We start from the raw sequence: 19,744 nt of genomic DNA on the forward strand, positions 1-19,744 counted from the left end.
AACAATTTCACATAAATAGAATCATAGCCCATGGCTATAATGTGTGAAGGCCACGATGCCTCCTCACTTCTTTTACCTAGCACGATGCTTTTGAGATTCATCCCTGCTGTTACATGTATCAGTAGTCAATTCCTTTCTATTTCTGAGTAGTGTTTCATTGCCTGGATGCACTACAATCTATTGATCCATGCACAGTTGATGGAACTAGAAATGTTCTCAGTTTGGAACTGTATGAATAACAGTGCTATTAATATTTGCTTACAAGTGAATGTATGTATATATATTTTCAATACTCTTGGGTAAATTCCTAGGAGTCGAACTGACAGGACATAAATTAAATGTATATTTAACTTTATAAGAAGACTAGCAAACTTTCCAAAGTGACTATACTAATTTGTATTCCTACTAGCTTGGTTCTAGAGTTCCTGATGAAGTGGTCTGTTTTTTTCAAAAAGTCATATAAATAGAATCACACAGTATGTGGTCTTTTGTGCTGGCTTCCTTCACCTAGCATAACACTTCTCAAATCCATCCAGGTTGTTCCCTGTAATAGTAGTTTGTTCCTTTTTACCGCTGAGCAGTATTTTCTATTGGATGGATGGATATATGATAATTTGTCCATTCACTAGTTGATGACCATCTTGGCTATTTCTAAATTTTTTGTGATTATAAATATGGCTGTTATAAACATTCATGAACAGGTCACCACATGAATAGGCCTATTTTCTATTCTCCATAGATGCCTTTGAGTGAGACTACTGGCATATGTGGTAAGTTTATGATTAATTTTATATGAAACCGCAAAACTGTTTCCAAAGTGGCCACCACTTTACTTTCCCATCAGCAACATGTGAAGCTCCAGGTACTGTGCATTCTTATTAGCTCTTGTTACAGGTTTTTAAAAAGTCATTCTAACAGTTGGGCCATGACATTACATTGCAGTTTAACTGGCGTTTCCTCGATGACTAATGAATGATGTGTGGCACTTTTTCATGTGTTTGATATTTATATCTATTCTTTGCTGAAGTATCTGTAAAAAATCTTCTGGTTTTTTTTTTAATAGGTTGTTTGTCCTACTATTAAATGTAGGAGTTTCTTTTTTTTTTTTTTTAATAGTTTTTTAAATTAATCTTTAAACTTTTTTTGTGGGGGAGGGTAATTAGGTTTATTCATTTATTCTCAGAGGTGGTACCAGGGACTGAAGCCAGGACCTTGTGCATGGGAAGCATGCACTCTACCACTTGAACTATATCCTCCTTGCAGCAGCTTCTTATATATCCTTTATATAAATCCTTTATCACTTTTAAGTTGTACAAATATATTAACTCAGCTGATAGCATATCCTTTCATTTTCTCAAGAGTGTCTTTCAAAAGCAAATGGTTTTAATTTCAAAGGTCAATTAATGATTTTTTTTTCAGTCTTATCTAAGAAATTTTGCCTAGCTCAAAGTCACAAAGATTTTTCTCGTATTTTTTTTTAGGAAGTTTTACATTAGCACTTATGTTTAGGTTATGTTATGTTTTGAGTTAATTTATATGTTAGGTAAAGGATGAGGTGGGGTTTGTAGGGTTTGTTTTGGGGTTTTTTTTTTTTATGTGTTTGTATATATGGATATCCAATCATTGACTACCATTTGTTGGAAAAACTATCTTTTCCCATAGACATAGATTGATATCCTTGTTAAAAATCAAAATGATCATTTCTGTGCAGGCTATTTCTGGATGCTATTATATTCTACTGCTCTTTAAGTCTATTTCACAAAACACATTAAGTCCTGAAATCACATAGTTAAAGTCCTCCAACTTTGTTTTTCTTTTCCAAATTGTTTTAGTTACTCTAGATATTTGCTCCACTTAAATTTTAGAATTAGCTTGTCAGTTTCTCAAAAAAGGCCATCTAGGATTTTGAATAGAATCGTTGAACCCATAGATCTGTTTGGAGAGAACTAACATCATACTTATATTGAGTCTTTCAATTCATGAACATGGTATGGTACAACTTTCCACTTTCAGGTTTCTTTAATTTCTCTAAACAATGTTTTACAGTTTTCAAAGAGCAAATATTAATATTTTCAATTTTATCTATAGATGCTTAATTTTTTGATACTATTTAAATACTCTTTAATTTCAATTTCCAATTGTTCATTACTACTATATAGGAATAAAATTACATAAGCTACAAAATCGCTAAACTTCGTTATTAGTTCAAACAGCTTTTTAAAAAAAATTTGCAGTTTCCTTGGGAATGTACACATTAAGTCATGTACATAAACTAAAAAAGACAGTTTTATTTCTTCCTTTTCAATCAAGATGGTCTGTAGCTTCCTCTTCTGGTAATGCCTTGCTGTGGATTTGGAATTCAGGTAATGCTGGCTTCTTAGAATGACTCTGGAAATTTACCCCTCTTCTCTATTTTCTGTAAGAGTTTGCCCAGAAATAGTATTACTTCTTCATTAAACATTTGACAGAATTTGCCACTGAAACCATGTAAGTGAGGAATTTTCTCTGTTAGAAGATTTTAAGCTACAAATTCAATTTCCTCTATAGAGCTATTAAAGTTACCTATTTCCACTAGTGAGATTTGACAGTTTGTGTCTTTCATGGAATCTGCTCATTTCATCTAAGTTGTCTAATTAAGGGGCATAAATTTGTTCATAATATTTCCTGATTTTATTTTTAATATCTTTAGGATCTGTAGTGATATCCCTTCCTTCATTCTGATATTAGCAGTGTATCTTTTTTTTTAAGTCATGCGTAGATATTTATTACATTTATTAATCTTTTCAGAGAAATAGCTTTCCATTGTATTGATTTTTCTTTATTGTTTTTGATTTCTTCTTCATTAAAATTCCCTTGTTTATTACTTTCTTTTTTCAGCTTAGTTTGCTATACATATGTTCTTCTTTTTCTCATTTCTTCAGACAGAAGTTCATTTGACTCAAAATATAACAATACACTAATAATCATCATTTACTATGAAGCACAAAAGGTCATGCATTTCAAAACACATAAGAACAAATATTAATATAGGTTATTTTCCATATTTATTTCATATAGAACAGTACCTGGTTTGAGGCAATCCAAAACTGGTTCCAATACCAACACGAGGCAGATAGTTAACCACTTTCTTCACTGTTGCAGGGTCTGGGAAGTTGAACATCACAGCAACTATGAAAAATAATTTTTAAAAATTAGAATAAAATATGGTTTTCTCTCTGGAAAACTGACTTCTTGGTCTAATAAAATGCTTACTCTTAGTTCAGGTATCTATTAAATAGAATTTTTACCATATTACTTTTATTATAGTATATATCAAGTTCTAATATTAATATGCCAGAAATGATAGTCATTTACTCATAAACTATCAGATAGTTCCTTCTCTAAATACTGTCAGAAGTTATATCAACTATTGCTGCATTAATGTGACATGATGTTGAGATTTTATCAAGCTACAATTTTGAATGTACAGAATTGAATTTTTTATAAGTTATAATATATATATATTTTTAAATATATCTATGAATTTCTATAAAAAACTTTAAATTTTTAAGTTTATATACTTAACAATCTAATACCAAAAAGGCTACAAATATAGCTGTTAAATTGTTGGTTATATTGCTAATGACGAATAGCTTAAGAAATAATTCTCTTTACAATGTTTATGTTTATGCTTTATATGTTAATATAATTCAGAACAATGTGTGACTTGAAGAAAAAATTTTTCTATGATTAATGATTAAATTTAAATGCTTTCTAATCATTGCTATTTCAATAATTACACATTTTGAGACAATCAATAAGTGTACATCATATATATAAGTATATTCAAAATATAAATGTTAATTTACAAGTCATTTATAAAATTTTATCCTTCTTAAAAATATGAAAATATCAAAGTCATAAAATCATGATAGGGAATTTAGAAGATATTAATTTGGTCAATCTTGAAATTTTAATTATATTAATTTCTATTTCAGTACCATAAATAATCTACAAGTACTCATCAAGAAAATGATCCTTCTATCTAGCCTAAAAAATACTACAAACCAAAACATTTCATCGAGGTTGGTGTAGTTTTTAAACACTGGCATTACATCATGTTAGGTACATTTTGGGTAAGTAAGTATATGATCATTCACTAAGAACCTAAAGTATATTTAGAACTATCATGTGTATATCCAACATAACTTATTAATAAGCTTCCTTATATATCCACTATTATACTGAATACAAGGGAAGAAAAAAAAAACAAAAAGAAAAACTCAGGTTATGGCAGATGACCAAGGCCATGAGGGAAAGGCAACAGAAAAACACACGTACAAAGATATAAAGCAAAGACGCGTAAGAAATTTCAAAGAAGGAAAATAAATGAGGATGAGCAAGTAATAAATACTGTAAGGCTGAGACCCCTCTGGAACAGCAAGAATGCAGACTGAACTAAAGTGTGAAACAGTCACTTGATTATTTGCCTGGGAGAATAATGTTTACATTAGAAGAAGAGGTATGTGTGTGGGAGAAGACCAAATATGAAAGGGAAAAACATCTTTTCCTAAAGAAATCTGTACTCCCTAGAGAAACACGATTTCATTAAAAAAATGTATGGAATATATGTTATGCGTAGATTTTTAAAATGACAACTTGTAGGTTATTGACAGAGAAAATAACAAAATTTCAATCTATTTATATAAGAGTATGTAAAATAAGTCATAGAGTTTTATATAATGTCCCTTGTATGCCTCCACTCATACCCAGCAATGCTTTTTCCTTCAAGTTCACCTTGTCTCTCCTTCTTGCCTTAATGAATTTCACCAAGTTCAATTCTAAACCCACAAATTGAATTTTAGTTCTTTCAAGAATGATGTAATACAAAGCAACCAGGACAGTTCAGTACCATTTTCTGATGGTCCCTTTATAAATGGCAATAGATTAGACAAAAAATTAAATAAATGTATGAATCATTTGATTACCCTCTCCCCTCTCGAAATGCAGCCACCTTCCAGAAGGAGTTTGAGCGTCAGAGCAACGTTGAGGACATCCAAACTCCACAAATGATTAAATGGGTAGTTATTCCTCATATTTATAAAGCCTTGCACTAATCTGTGATTTGGTCAGAAAAATAAAACTCCTACAAATAATTCTAAGAATGACCAAGGGCTGGAGGGAAACCATGAAGATGCACGTGGTTTGAAAAAGAGGTCAACAGGGCAGAGAGTAGGCTACAAAATTCTATCTAAATGGAAACAATATGGCATGTTAAAAATGAAATTTTGGGAGATGGCGGTTAGCTTTGTAACAATATACGTCTGCGACATATTACCTCTGTTTGCCATAAAGATCTCCAAGGCTGTATTTTGCAAAAGATAACGACGAGAAAAGATTGATCGTATCTCTGTGAACAGCCATTTTCCATGCAGCCCTTCTGTATATGCCAGGATCTAGTGAGGAAAAAAAGAATCCCAAGTAAGTAACAATAGTAGAATTTTTTTGTTGTTGTTCTTCCTGCCAGTTAAAACAGAACAGTCCCTTTTAAGAAAAAGAATTTCTAAGAATTGAATAAATAATTATTGAATTAATTTGGAGGGTGACTAAGAAAATAGACTGAAATTTATGGAAAAGATGCTTAAATGGAAAAAAAAAACAGAACAGAACTATAAAACATCTACTTATAAATATATTTGGGGCTTTTTAAAGCAATGATGTAAAATACTGTTTTTCGGGAAATACATATTACATTATTCATTAATTTTTGAGTCACATTAAAGAAGTAAAATTTTAGACAAAACCTTAAAAAGGAGAAAGACCTCAAAAGATATCCTACAGGCTTATAGATCACTCATAAAATTCAGTTTCATATAAGATGATTATAATGTACCCCTAAATATTTTTACGTACTTTAAAAATACATATTTAAGCTCATAACTGAAAAATCACACTTACAAGGTCACTGTTAAGCTAACAGTCGCTCATTTAGGAAGCACAAAGACTGACTGTGTAAGAGGTTAAGTATCATTTTGTCAGCTAGGCTAAACACAAACCTGCAAATGAACTCAGCATAATCTCTCTATGGAGTAGGTGGTTGTCAGAGTAACTTGTTACAAGTCTTGTCATCCCATGTGACAGACGCAGTGGTTTAGAATGCTTTGCCAACTCAAAGTAATCCTGTCTTTAGTCCTAAGCCACTTTGTTGCTTTGTTATTCAAGTTTTGTTTTTAAAAAAGTTCATTTCAAAAGCTTAATTAGGAAAGTGTTAAAGGAAAACCAGATATGGAATTTCTCCACATCAATACTTCACATAGTATTAATAAAAAAATGTATTTGCCATCAAAAACTGATGAAAATCTGTAAAAGAAAATTCAGTTAAACAACTAAGATATATCTCTCAAAAATAACCACCATTAAAAAATACAAATAAAAAGACATTTGATTATGATATTGCATTGTTGGGACAAAGATGAGATAAGCAAAGAGAGGAAAAATAATGAATAGAAAGAATTTATCCAACACAAATGTTCATATCTATACTGATTTCCATTTTCTAGATCTTAATTGCAAAAAACCTGTATTTCTCAATGTAAAACGCAGGGTTTTGGGAATGAGGGGAAGTGAGCAACTGTATTTAATTCGCAAAGTATATATATAGATTTTTCTACAGATATTATTCTATCTCTGGCACCACAGGATCTAGAAATGAAAGAATGGGTACAATTCTTAGGCTCAGTGTTTTTTGAAAAACAAAACAACTCAAAGTCCCAAACAACTAATCACACTTTCAGCTTTAAAACTGGTGATAGAGAAAATCCTACTAGCTCTTTCATACAATCAATACCTATGTACGTGAGATCAAGAGGAATTAACAGAAAAAGAGAAGACAAAAAAAATGGGCACTACTCTCAAGACTTTTTTAAAGCAGAAGTCACCTGAACCCGTCTCTCACACCATAACCAGTTTGCCCAAGCTCCAGAGTCTGCCGTAGCCTCCTTCGTGGTCTCTTTCCTTCTATTCTTACCTGTAGAGTCTCCTACAACCAGAGTAGCCGAAGAAAATAATTTTTAAAATATAAACCACATCACATCTCTTGTATATTTAATATCATCCAGTGGATCCATGTCACATGCAGAATAAACTCTGAAGCTCTTTATAATTGTTTACAAAGCCTGATGAACCCAACTCCTTCTTCCTCAGGGCCCTATACTTGCTTTCATCTCTGCATGGAATGTTCTTCTCCCAGATCTTCACAGACTTGGCATTCTTACATTCAGATTTCTGCTCAAATGTCTCCTCCTTAGAGAAGCCATAGGATCTAAACCCCACCTCCTCTCTTACCACCTCATCCCACCCCAAACTCTTCAGGTTTCCTTCACAATACTTATCAGTACCAGAAATTACAATGTTTCCTTGCTTGTATACTGCCTCTTCAGCACTCCAGTACGGGAGCCTAAGTTCTACTAGACCAAAGACTTTGCACACACTTTATTTCCGCCTTCTAGAATAAGGACTGGCACAAAGTAGGTGTTTTTAAATGATTACATGAACCAACAAATGGCAACTGAAACTCCATATACAATCCAAATTAATTTTGTACAGGCCATATGATATTTTAACAAAATTTCAAGTAGTTAAAAGTACTTGGGAAAATGAATCTTTACATAAATGTTCAGATTTATGGTTTCTCAGGAAAAACTGGAGAATCTGCCCACCTAGATCTAAATGCCACATAGTACCACTGGCGAGCACTCTCTGTTTGGGAACAGTTTCCACTCATTCGCGCATCTGCTATTATCTGCCTAGTTTCCATTGGTATTTGAGTTTGCCGTACTTAACTTTTCAAGTGGCAGAGAACCTAATACATGTTCTGTCCTACTTGCAGTCCAATCTATCCAACTATTAATAAGGGAAGCGAGACTCAGACAAGTTAAATACTTAATACAAAGTCCCTACGGAAGTTAGTGGCAAAGTCTGTCCTACTTGCAGGGTTTCTAATCCAAAAGTCCAGCCCTAATTTACATACCGCATTGTCACATTTCTAAAAAAAAAAAAAAAAAAAAAAGATTTAAATGTTTGATAAAGTAGAACTCAGCTCATCAGAAATTTCAATCAATTACACTTGTTTTCCTGTACTGGGGTTTATAAGTGAAAGGGGAAAATCAAATGAAAACAAACAACAAAGGACCTCTTTAGCTCTGTGATATGCTAAGAATATCACACATTGGTCTAAAAATTCTACCTTTTATATCTTTAGAGCTATATAATAAGACTTGTTGCTCATAATGGTGATGTCAAACATTTCAACATCATAGTCATGCAATTAAAAGATTTAATTACACTCTAGGATATTCCAATTATTAGCAGAAGTCAATATATTTAAACATTATTATGAAATTTTTAATGAACTGAAACAGCTTTCCAATTGATCAAAAAATTCAAGTTATATCCCACTTCTTTAAATAGTACAGTTATTTTTAAAACCTACTTGAATACAGCAAGTGGTATGTCCTTTAAAATTTGTTTTATTACCAATTGTCAAACATATTCATACTACAGGATGTGACATAAGCACCATGCACCCACTACTGAAATTTACAAAATCCTAACACTGTACACTACTGCACATATTTAAAAAATTAATAAAGCATTACAGATAAAGTTGAAATTCCCATACATAACCTTTCCTGATCCCATTTTCCTGCTTCATCAGAGCCAGTCACTATCCTTGTTTTGAGGTTTATCATTCCCAAGGAAGTTTTTATACTATTACTACATACACATCCACAGATAATATCCAGCATTGTGCTACATGTTTTCAAACCTGATATAAACGATATCATACTGAAGGCATGGCAGTGTGCTTTCAAAGTTAAATATAAGCAGATGAAGTAATGTTTTAAAAGTCAAAGAAACAGAAACAGGAGAGACAGAAAATTATTTAGAATTGTCAAAGGTATCAAAATTTAAAAATCAGACTGACTTAAAAAAATTAACAAATGAAATTCTATACTTACGGTCAAAATAACTGGGGTTTAAAATAGAAACAAAGAATCTCGTAAATAACAGAATTACTAGCTGAAATCGATATAATAACATTTCTTTAAAGTATTCATTAGGAAAAGGTGTCAGTACTGAAAAGCAGCTGAGGCCTAGCTAAGCAAGAGGTTTGTTTCATATTGGAATAGTATATTCCTGGTCGGAGGCTTCACTTCAAAGTCTCTAGAGTTCAATTAAAACTGGATTAGGTAGAAGCAGACCCTTCTTTGGGACTTTCTGTTCACTGAAACTCTACATACACTGACAGCACCCTAGACAGAGGTCTAGCCCTCCAATGAATCAGTTGCTATGGAAACCGTATCATTACCATTGCTCTGTGTTATGACCCCAAATCTAGAATAGCTTGAAAGCTTAAGCCTACAGCACTCTCTTTGAATGTTTAGCACCTTGTTTTAATATTGTTAGTATTATTATTAGTGAATTTAACTTTCATCTTTTAATAATTTGTTTCAACAAAGATAGTTTGTTAGTTAAATGTTTAGGTAAGGTTGTAGAGAAGAAAAAAGAAATCAGTATATAATATATATGTATACACACATGTAAGTATATATACTGTTTCTTTACATTAAAAGTACCAAGAATATCCTCTTTAAAATTTTTGTCTGAAAGTTGTGACTCTGAAAAAGGATGTATTATTTCCCCCAAATAATACACACATTTCTTTTTCCTACCCTTCAAATAGTACACTATGAATACATAGGAAAATTTCTTCACTCTGTTGCATTTATTGGCTTGAAAGCAAAACATTTTTCACCTTTAACGATTAATTTTGAAAAGCTTATGAATTTATCCAAATAACACTTTTTCTCATCCTCATGAAAGAATAAAACATAGAAACTTACATTATTGTCTAACTGCATGATACTCTTACTTACTGAATATTAGGCATGTTCAAAATAGATTTAAATAGTCTCTGAAAATATAGCCATATTTGTCTCAAGAAAAAAGGTTTTGTTTTCAGAATCTACCTCAATACATTTAAAACATTTACAAATTCTTTTTAAAAAGGAAGATATTAAAAAGTGATCAAATATTTAACCTCAAAAATAAGAAATATTTACATGGAAGTCTGCATATATAGGATCAATAAAAGGTGGTTTTAAAAATAGTATTCCCTTATACTTAAAACTAGGATTACATATCTAGTCCAAGTATTCACCAATTTGGGGAGAGTTTACTTTCAGGTAATTCCATATTGATTTCTGAAGAATTTGATAATAAAAGTAAAATCAGATAATATATATAAACAATACTACTTAAAATTTCACAACAAAAGCATTTCCCAACTATATGGATATATATTTAACATCAAGAAAAATGTTTTAAACTGAGTATACAAAATATAAACTAGTCGCGCCAACAATTAAACAATTATACCACAGGTAGAAGATATTCATATCCCATTATAGTGGAGCATACTTATACATTAGTCACAAGAATGACATTATAGTGTGGGAAAATGGTAAATGTTTGAAATACATTCAAAATGAAAACGAATGTTGAAAAATATTCTACTATCAACACACCACCAAGTATGTGTGCAATATGTTTTACTTACAATACTTGCAATTTTAACAAACTAGCTGAAAGTAATTTTAATCAAGCATTTTAAAGTTGTACTATTCTATTACTAATATAGTGTTTGGATTTTGTTGCATATAATTTTCTCTGACACTTGATTTCAAAGCATAGCACTAAATTTTTTCGAATAATGAATTCCAGTTGGTTTAAGAATTTATTTCATCACCAACTATACAACTTTTAGTTTCAAGTTTTAAAAGATATATTCTTAAAGTAAAATTTACAAGTCTTTTTTGGATTTAAAAATGGCATATGCTTGACTCTGGTGAAACTTTAAGGGGATAATTTTGTTATTAAATATATATCCATGAGCACATAGAATGTTCCCAAACTTGGAAAAGAACAGAACAATTAGAACAAAAATATGAAGGTCATGAATACAAAAGAAAATTGCCTTTTAAATTAGTTATGAGTTATTTATATTTTTCATCTATATAGTAAATTTCTTCCTTTGTGCACTAATATTATGATGTAGTACAGTATTCTCCTTAGCATTTTCATGGTTGACAAACTCAATTAAACATACTCATTACTCTAATGTTCTACCTGGCAGTTTAGTCAGTATGAAAAATAAAAAATATATAAATAAAATGCTATGTGACCTCTGTATTGATTGGGCTAAAATGGTTTTAGCCTGGGTGTGGATGATGGGGCAGCTGGGAGGGGCAGGAGGAGAGCACACAAACACATACACTCCTATGTTTTCTCTTCCAATTACTGAGGGAGATGATAAAACCACAGCAAATGATGTATCAGCTCATTTTATCTTATCGCTTTGGGGCTAGGTGACAATGAAGTTCATATTTCACTGGCTCCCATTGAAGATTGTGAAAATTACTTGCCCTCATGACCTGAAATTTCACTAGAAGACAGAAATTTCTCTTCTGCAAAGTAATGCAATTTTTCAGATGTCAACCTTTAGCCCAGCTTTAAAAATTAATTTCATTTATATTAACCAATGATATTGATATTTTCACAGAACGCTCTTTGATACATGAAGCACTGACTGGCAAATTGATGTTGCTTTAGATGGGTAAAACTATTTTATTTTAAGCTGCTATGTCAGACAGATTTATGGCAAACTGAAATTCCCATTTCATAATTTAATATTTGCACTGGAGCACTGCACCTTTAAGCCCTTGGCCTGTGAAAAATTCAGACTCTTCAGTTGGTTCTGTTTTATTTTTAATATTCTTTAGCTTAAAAATAATTTGCATTCTAAATAATGTATCACAAAAGCCACCTCTTATTGAACTAACCTTTAATATGTATCTTAATGAGTCAAAAGCCAAATGTAATAATGAATAAGCAGAACAAAGAAAGTATTTAGCCATCATCCAACTAATTTTTAGTTTTTTTAAATTTAAACTATATCTCCAACCTGATTTTTTGAAAGAAGAGTCCAAATATACCACAAAAGGACAATAAGAAACAATATTAAAGAACATGAATGTATTTTATTTTATTTTTTGTAGCAGCACATAAGGTAAACAGCTAGGCATTCATTTTTCAGAAAAAGAGTAGAATAAACTTAGATGAGTACTTGAATTGAAATAGAGATACTTGGATTCAGAGATATCTTTTAAAAGAAAAACATAATAAAAATAAAGCCACAATATCAATTTTATCATGAACAAGATGTGAAAGTGTCCCACTGTATTTTAGTATAAGAAATACAGAAATATTCTTGAATCCGTATAAAAAAGAAAAAATTAAATATTTTGGAATAGTAAATATGTTACTAAAGATATACTGCCTAGTACTTTATCAAGTTTTTACTACCTTTATCCAGTAAAGAGCTTTGTCTAATTCAAATGCCTTGAGAAAACAACTGTTACACCAATACCCTTCATTTTACTAATAAGGTAACATAAACATGCATAAATTTATATATTACTTTATGACCTTAAAATTAGAAAAAGGCTGAAAAAGACATTCCCCTAATTTAGCTGTTTTCTCCCCAAAATGGTTCAATACCACTCCAACTTTCTGTTCCCAAAATCACTTTTGCAATTTTTATGCTAACAACATTCATACTGTTTTTTGTTTAAAAATAAAGTTAATTTCCCTTACATGTATGATATAAAGAAATGGTGGTATAAATGATATTTTATGACCTTTTTATTTACATTGGAAAGATTCCTAGTCACTTCTCAAAAACTTGTGAGAATGACATGCTATTGTCACTGAATTCAAGTTACAAAGTATTCTTGCCTATTATTCTGCATATTGACTCTCTGAAGTCATGAGCTCTCTGTTCCTTAACAAAGAGCTAAATTTAAATCAGCACTACTAAAAAATTATCTAATTTTAAATATACTGGAATATTCTGTAACATATACTTTTAAAACAAGCAATGGACACCAACTATCTTTCTTCTCCATGCCAATTCTTACTTTATGAACTCAAGCTCAAGCTCAGATTGGTATCAAAAGCCCTCCCCAGACCCATGAACCAAATCTTCAAGTTAAAGTAATATCAGCCTGAGCTAGACTACTTATCTCTTTGTAGCAGACAAAACATGATCTCGCCATGGGAGGTTTCTCTGGTGACTAAGCTATTTAAACTAATTAAAGAGAAAACTTTGTTCATCTTCAAGCAATTTGCTTTTCAAACATAGCAGAGAACAGAAATAAAAAGCTAAAGGAAAAGGAAAAAGTTACATTAGAACTTTATGCTAAGGGCAGGACACTTTTTTTCCTAATTACAGGGAAATACTTATCCACTTTATTTTTTTAGCTTTCTTATTCCTATTAATTACCCAAATTGCTTAGCTGGAGTCAGTTATAAAGATCGGCATAGGTTCCTAATTGCTTCTATGATAGAGCATGAAACTAAACACTGTGCTCATATTCAGCTTCGAATATGATCTTCCAGGGGGAGGCTATAGCTCAGAGGTAGAGCACGTGCCTAGCACGCACGAGGTCTCAGGTTCCATCCCCAGTGCCTCCACATAAATAAATAAATAAACAAACACTTAATTACTCCAGCCCCAAAATAAAAATTAATTAATTAATCAAATATAATCTTTCAAAAAGCTATTTTCTTAAAGGACTTTAATGAGAACATTATGAATACAATTTAAGTAAGACTTGGTGGTTAACCCGATTTCATTGCATAATTCCATAGCACTGCACAGCCTCACTGGACTGGAGTTTCTCCATGACTGGAGTTCTTTGAGGCTAGACCCTGGTCTCAGTCATCCTTCTATTCACAGTACTTAGCATGGTGCCAGGAACATGGAAGACACTGACTGATGGATGGAGAGCCAGCCTGACCTCACAAACTACATACAGTCTAAGAGTCTGAAAGCACATGAACACAAACAGCAAAAAGCAAAAAGGGACAGAAAAAGGAAAACTCCGAAACAGCATTTAAAAAAAGTCAAATTCAAGGGTCAGAGTACTTCAACTTCTAACCAAGATGGAGTAAAAAGGACTGGATTTAACCTTGTACATAAACTTTAAAATAGATATAACATGTGGGGAAAAAGTTGTTTTTAATCATGAAACACCAAGAAATGAAAGACAGAGATCTCTGAGAGGCAGGAAAACAAAGTGGTGACAACCACTACTGCCCCAGCTTACTGCCTGAGTAGACTTATTTGCAAGCCCCAGAGCAGGCAGGAGTAACCCAGAGCAGGAAAACCAGCTTTAGTACAAGGAGGTCAAGGGGGCTATAACTGCAGGGCAGAGAGGCAGACTGGAGGGCGCTGTAAGGTACCAGAGCTCCTGAGATCTGTGGTCTTCAGTACTGATCAGCCTAAGAAAACAACCTGAGCCAGCAGAAGAATCATTCCCCTTGAATTACAGGGAACAATACCCAGAGCTCACACAGCCAGAGTGAAAAACAATCTCATAATTCAGCGAGCACTGATTAGAGTATTCAGAGCGGTTTTGCCTCAGTAGTGGGGAAAAATTAGCCCTGGGCCAATGGCTGCTGAGGTCCTGCCTAATCCTAACAGCGAGGCCCAAATGGATCCATTTATTTCCAAGTTACTTAACTGTATACTAGAATAATGCATTAAAATATTTGTAAGACACAAAAATACCCACCACACAACCAGGTATAAACCACCACAGCTGGTATTCAATTAAAAACTTACCAGGCCTACAAAAATTCAGGAAAATATGACTCATAATGAGGAGAGAAATTAATCAAATGACACGAATGACAGAATTATTTATAAAGGACATCATATTGGACAAAGCAGATTTTAGAGCAAAAATATTAATAGAGATAAAGAAGGTCATTTCATAAATGATAACAGAGCATATATCATCAAGAGGCCATAAATATTCTAACTGTTTATGAACTGAATAACAGAGCTTTAAAATATATGGAGCAAAAGCTGAGAGAACTGAAACTACAAACAGATTTCAACATTTCTCTCTCAAGAACTGATAAAGCAAGTAGATGAAAAAATCAATAAGGGTACAGAATACTTGAAAAAGGCCACCGATCATGACCTAACTGACATTTGTGGGATATTCCACCCAACAACAGTAGAATAACACTTACAAAGGTAGAGCATACTATGAGACAAAAACCAAGTTGCAATCAATTTAGCAGATTCAAATCACAGAAAGTATATTCTCTCACCACAATGGAATTAAATCAGAAATCAATAACAGAAAGACTTTTTCAATTCCCCAAATATGAAAACTAAATAGTATAGTTCTATGTAGCCCATGGGTTCAAGAAAAAAAAAATCAGAAGGTATTTTGAATCGAATACAAATGAAAACACAACATAAAAGTTTGTGGAACGCAGCTAAAGTAGTCCTTAGGAGGAAATTTCTAGCACTAAACACCTATATTAGTGGAAAAGAAAAAAGGCTTCATATCAATAATTCAGGTTCTACCTGAAAAAAAAAAAAAACAGAGAAAAACTAAGAGCAAATTAAACCCAAAGTAAGCAAGAGAAAAAAAATAAAAATCAAAGTGAAAAATCAATTAAATAAAAGACCAAAAAATAGAGAAAACAGAAATCACTGAAACCAAGGACTGCTTATTCAAAATGATCATTAATACATATAAGCCTCTAACTAGACTGATCAGACAAAAAAAGAGAAGATACAAATCACCAATATCAGGAATTATCGATATCATGATAGAAAAACGTCACTACAGATTACATAAAGTCACTAAAAGAATAACAAGAGAATATTATGTACAACTTTTACCACTAAATTGGACACTTTTTATCAATGGACAGATTTCTTGGAAGACACAAACTACCAAAGTCCCTTTAGGAAGAAACAGGTAACACAAATAACATTATTAAATAAATCAATTCATAGTTTAAGTCTTCCCATGAAATAAAACTCTAAGGCCAAATGGCACCACTGGTGAATTCTACAAATATTTAAGAAAGACAAAGTGCCAATTCTAAGCAAACTCTTTCAGAATATTAAAGAGGAGGGAATACTTGTCAACTCATTCTATGAGGCCAGCATTACCCATATATTACAACCAGACAAAAGCATTATTAAGACAAGAAAACCCAAGAGGCAGTCGCCACTTAATATTTACATAATATCTTTGTCTTAAGACATTGTGGATACTCTTATAAAATACATGGATTAACTCACATTACCAAGAGACGTTCGCCCACTCCTGCACTTCCACAAATTGTTCCTGAATGTACTCAACTGCCCTGTACATTTCTCAAAAATGTCTACACCAGTTTCCTTTTGTTGTGTATTACAACTTGACTTCCTTTGGATTTTAGTAGGGTGGCTGAATTCTCAGCCTTCTCATTTTACAGTGATTTCATCCATAACCACTGCTTCTAATACCAAACCACACAGGGGTGCAAGAATCTAGTGATAAGACATTAGAGGTGATGAATGATCTCTACTTGGAGATGTCAGATTTGGACTCAAATCCAATCACTTACTAGATACCTTCAACACAATGTCCTCCAAATTCTCAAATTCAACATACCCAGAAATGAACTCATTACTGTCCCCTCAAGAGCTGCCACTAGTCCATTAGAGACTACTTTGCTGAAGGGAGTCATAACCACAGACAGAAACCCAAATCACCCTGAATCCTACATATCATTTCTTTTGACTTCACTCACCTCTCAATCAAGAAGTTCAATAGATTCCATCTCCCTACCAACACCTACATCCCTCTGCTCTTGGTCATGTATACTGAAATCTCCTTTAGAACAACTCCCCATCTTATGTGAATATTTTCATAGGCATAGCTCATGTTCCCACCATGTCACACAACATACACTCCTTCGACCATGCTATGCTGTCTCATGCTTGCATGCTTTCCAGGGCACTGGCCTTCCTATTTGGAAAGTAAACTCTTAATGAGTTTGACAGAGGAGGTGGTAGCAGTGGTTGTATCAGAGTAGTAGTAGACAGTAATACCAAGAAATACAATTTAATTAAAGCTCATTATATGCCAGGATCTACACTAAGTACTTCATTTCAATTAATTCTTAAAACGGTACTAAGAAATAGATGTCATTTTCACCATTTTATAAATTACAAAACAATCTTTGAGAGTTAGATGACTTGGTCAAAATCATTTAACTAGTAAGTGGTGCAGCCACATCTACTAGACGTCTAACACTGTGCTCTAAGCCACTACATAATACTTCCTCCATGGTGAAACTCTCATCCTTAAAGTCCAAGCAAAGGGCTTGTAACATACTGTCCACCAAAACTGAATCAAGAAGAATCTGAACACTTGAACAATCCTATCACTAGAAAGGAAATAGAAATAGCAATTAAAAACCTCCCTACAAATAAAAGTCCAGGACCGGACGGCTTCACTGGGGAATTCTACCAAACATACAAAGAAGAACTCATACCAGTCCTTCTCAAACTCTTCCAGACGATTGAAAAGGAGGGAATACTCCCAAACTCATTCTATGAAGCCACCACCACCCTGATACCAAAACCAGGCAAAGACACTACAAAAAAAGAGAATTATAGGCCAATATCACTGATGAACATAGACGCCAAAATCCTCACCAAAATTTTAGCAAATAGAATCCAACGACACATAAAAAAGATTATACATCATGACCAAGTGGGGTTCATCCCAGGGACACAAGGCTGGTTCAACATATGCAAATCAATCAGTGTAATACATCACATCAACAAGAGAAAGGACAAAAACCACATGATCATCTCAATCGATGCAGAAAAAGCATTTGATAAAATTCAACACCCATTTATGATAAAAACTCTCGCCAAAGTGGGTATAGAGGGAACATATCTCAACATAATAAAAGCTATATATGACAAACCTACAGCCAGCATAGTACTCAGCAGTGAAAAACTCAAAAGCTTCCCACTAAAATCTGAGACAAGACAAGGATGCCCACTATCACCACTCCTATTCAACATAGTCCTGGAAGTCCTAGCCACAGCAGTCAGGCAAGAGAAAGAAATAAAAGGGATCCAAATTGGAAAAGAAGAGGTAAAAGTGTCATTATATGCTGATGACATGTTACTATATATAGAAAACCCTAAAAGGTCCACACAAAAGCTACTAGAGCTGATTGAAGAATTCAGCAAGGTAGCAGGTTACAAAATTAACGTTCAAAAATCAGTTGCATTTCTTTACACTAACGATAAATCAACAGAAAAAGAAAGTAAAGAAACAATCCCCTTTAAAATAGCACCCAAAGTAATAAAATATCTGGGAATAAATCTAACGAAGGAGGTGAAAGAATTATACACAGAAAACTATAAACCATTGATGAAGGAAATTAAAGAAGACTTTAAAAAATGGAAAGATATTCCATGCTCTTGGATTGGAAGAATCAATATAGTTAAAATGGTCACAATGCCCAAGGCAATCTACAGATTTAATGCAATCCCTATCCAATTACCCAGGACAGATTTCACAGAACTAGAACAAATCATAATAAAATTCATATGGAACCATCAAAGACCTAGAATTGCCAAAGCATTACTGAAGAGAAAGAAAGAGGCTGGAGGAATAACTCTCCCAGACTTCAGACAATACTATAGAGCTACAGTCATCAAGACTGTATTTGGTATTGGTACCAAAACAGACATATAGACCAATGGAACAGAATAGAGAGCCCAGAAATGAACCCACAAACTTTTGGTCAACTCACCTTTGACAAAGGAGGCAAGAATATACATTGGAATAAAGACAGTCTCTTCAGCAAACGGTGCTGGGAAAACTGGACAGCAGCATGTAAAACAATGAAGCTAGAACACTCCCTTACACCATATACAAAAATCAACTCAAAATGGATTAAAGACTTAAACATAAGACAAGATACAATAAACCTCCTAGAGGAAAACATAGGCAAAACATTATCTGACATACATCTCAAAAATTTTCTCCTAGAAGAAATAAAAGCAAGAATAAACAAATGGGACCTAATGAAACTTACAAGCTTCTGCACAGCAAAGGAAACCAGAAGTAAAACAAGAAGAAAACCTACGGAATGGGAGAAAATTTTTGCAAGTGAAACCGACAAAGGCTTGATCTCCAGAATATATAAGCAGCTCATGTGACTCAATAAGAAAAAAATAAACAACCCAATCCAAAAATGGGCAGAAGACCTAAACAAGCAATTCTCCAAGGAAGACATACAAATGATCAAAAAGCACATGAAAAAATGCTCAGTATCACTAATTATCAGAGAAATGCAAATCAAAACTACAATGAGGTATCACCTCACACCAGTCAGAATGGCCGTCATTCAAAAATCTACAAATGACAAATGCTGGAGAGGCTGTGGAGAAAGGGGAACCCTCCTACACTGCTGGTGGGAATGCAGTTTGGTGCAGCCACTATGGAAAACAGTGTGGAGATTCCTCAAAAGACTAGAAATAGACTTACCATATGACCCAGGAATCCCACTCCTGGGCTTGTATCCAGAAGGAAATCTACTTCAGGATGACACCTGCACCCCAATGTTCATAGCAGCACTATTTACAATAGCCAAAACATGGAAACAGCCTAAATGTCCATCAACAGGTGACTGGATAAAGAAGATGTGGTATATTTATACAATGGAATACTACTCAGCCATAAAAACCGACAACATAATGCCATTTGCAGCAACATGGATGCTCCTGGAGAATGTCATTCTAAGTGAAGTAAGCCAG

The 19,744-nt window shown here is 33.2% G+C and overlaps 1 protein-coding gene across 1 annotated transcript in view; it reads right to left on the minus strand.

The window, feature by feature from the left end:
• Positions 1-19,744, minus strand: part of LRBA (LPS responsive beige-like anchor protein) — a 620,537-nt gene that overhangs the window by 181,676 nt on the left and 419,117 nt on the right. The window contains 2 exon segments of the mRNA XM_032464781.1: positions 3,066-3,168; positions 5,318-5,435. Of these exon segments, the coding sequence (XP_032320672.1) occupies positions 3,066-3,168; positions 5,318-5,435 (221 nt within the window).

Source organism: Camelus ferus, chromosome 2 (genome assembly GCF_009834535.1).
Source record: "Camelus ferus isolate YT-003-E chromosome 2, BCGSAC_Cfer_1.0, whole genome shotgun sequence".
Lineage (NCBI taxonomy): Eukaryota > Metazoa > Chordata > Mammalia > Artiodactyla > Camelidae > Camelus > Camelus ferus.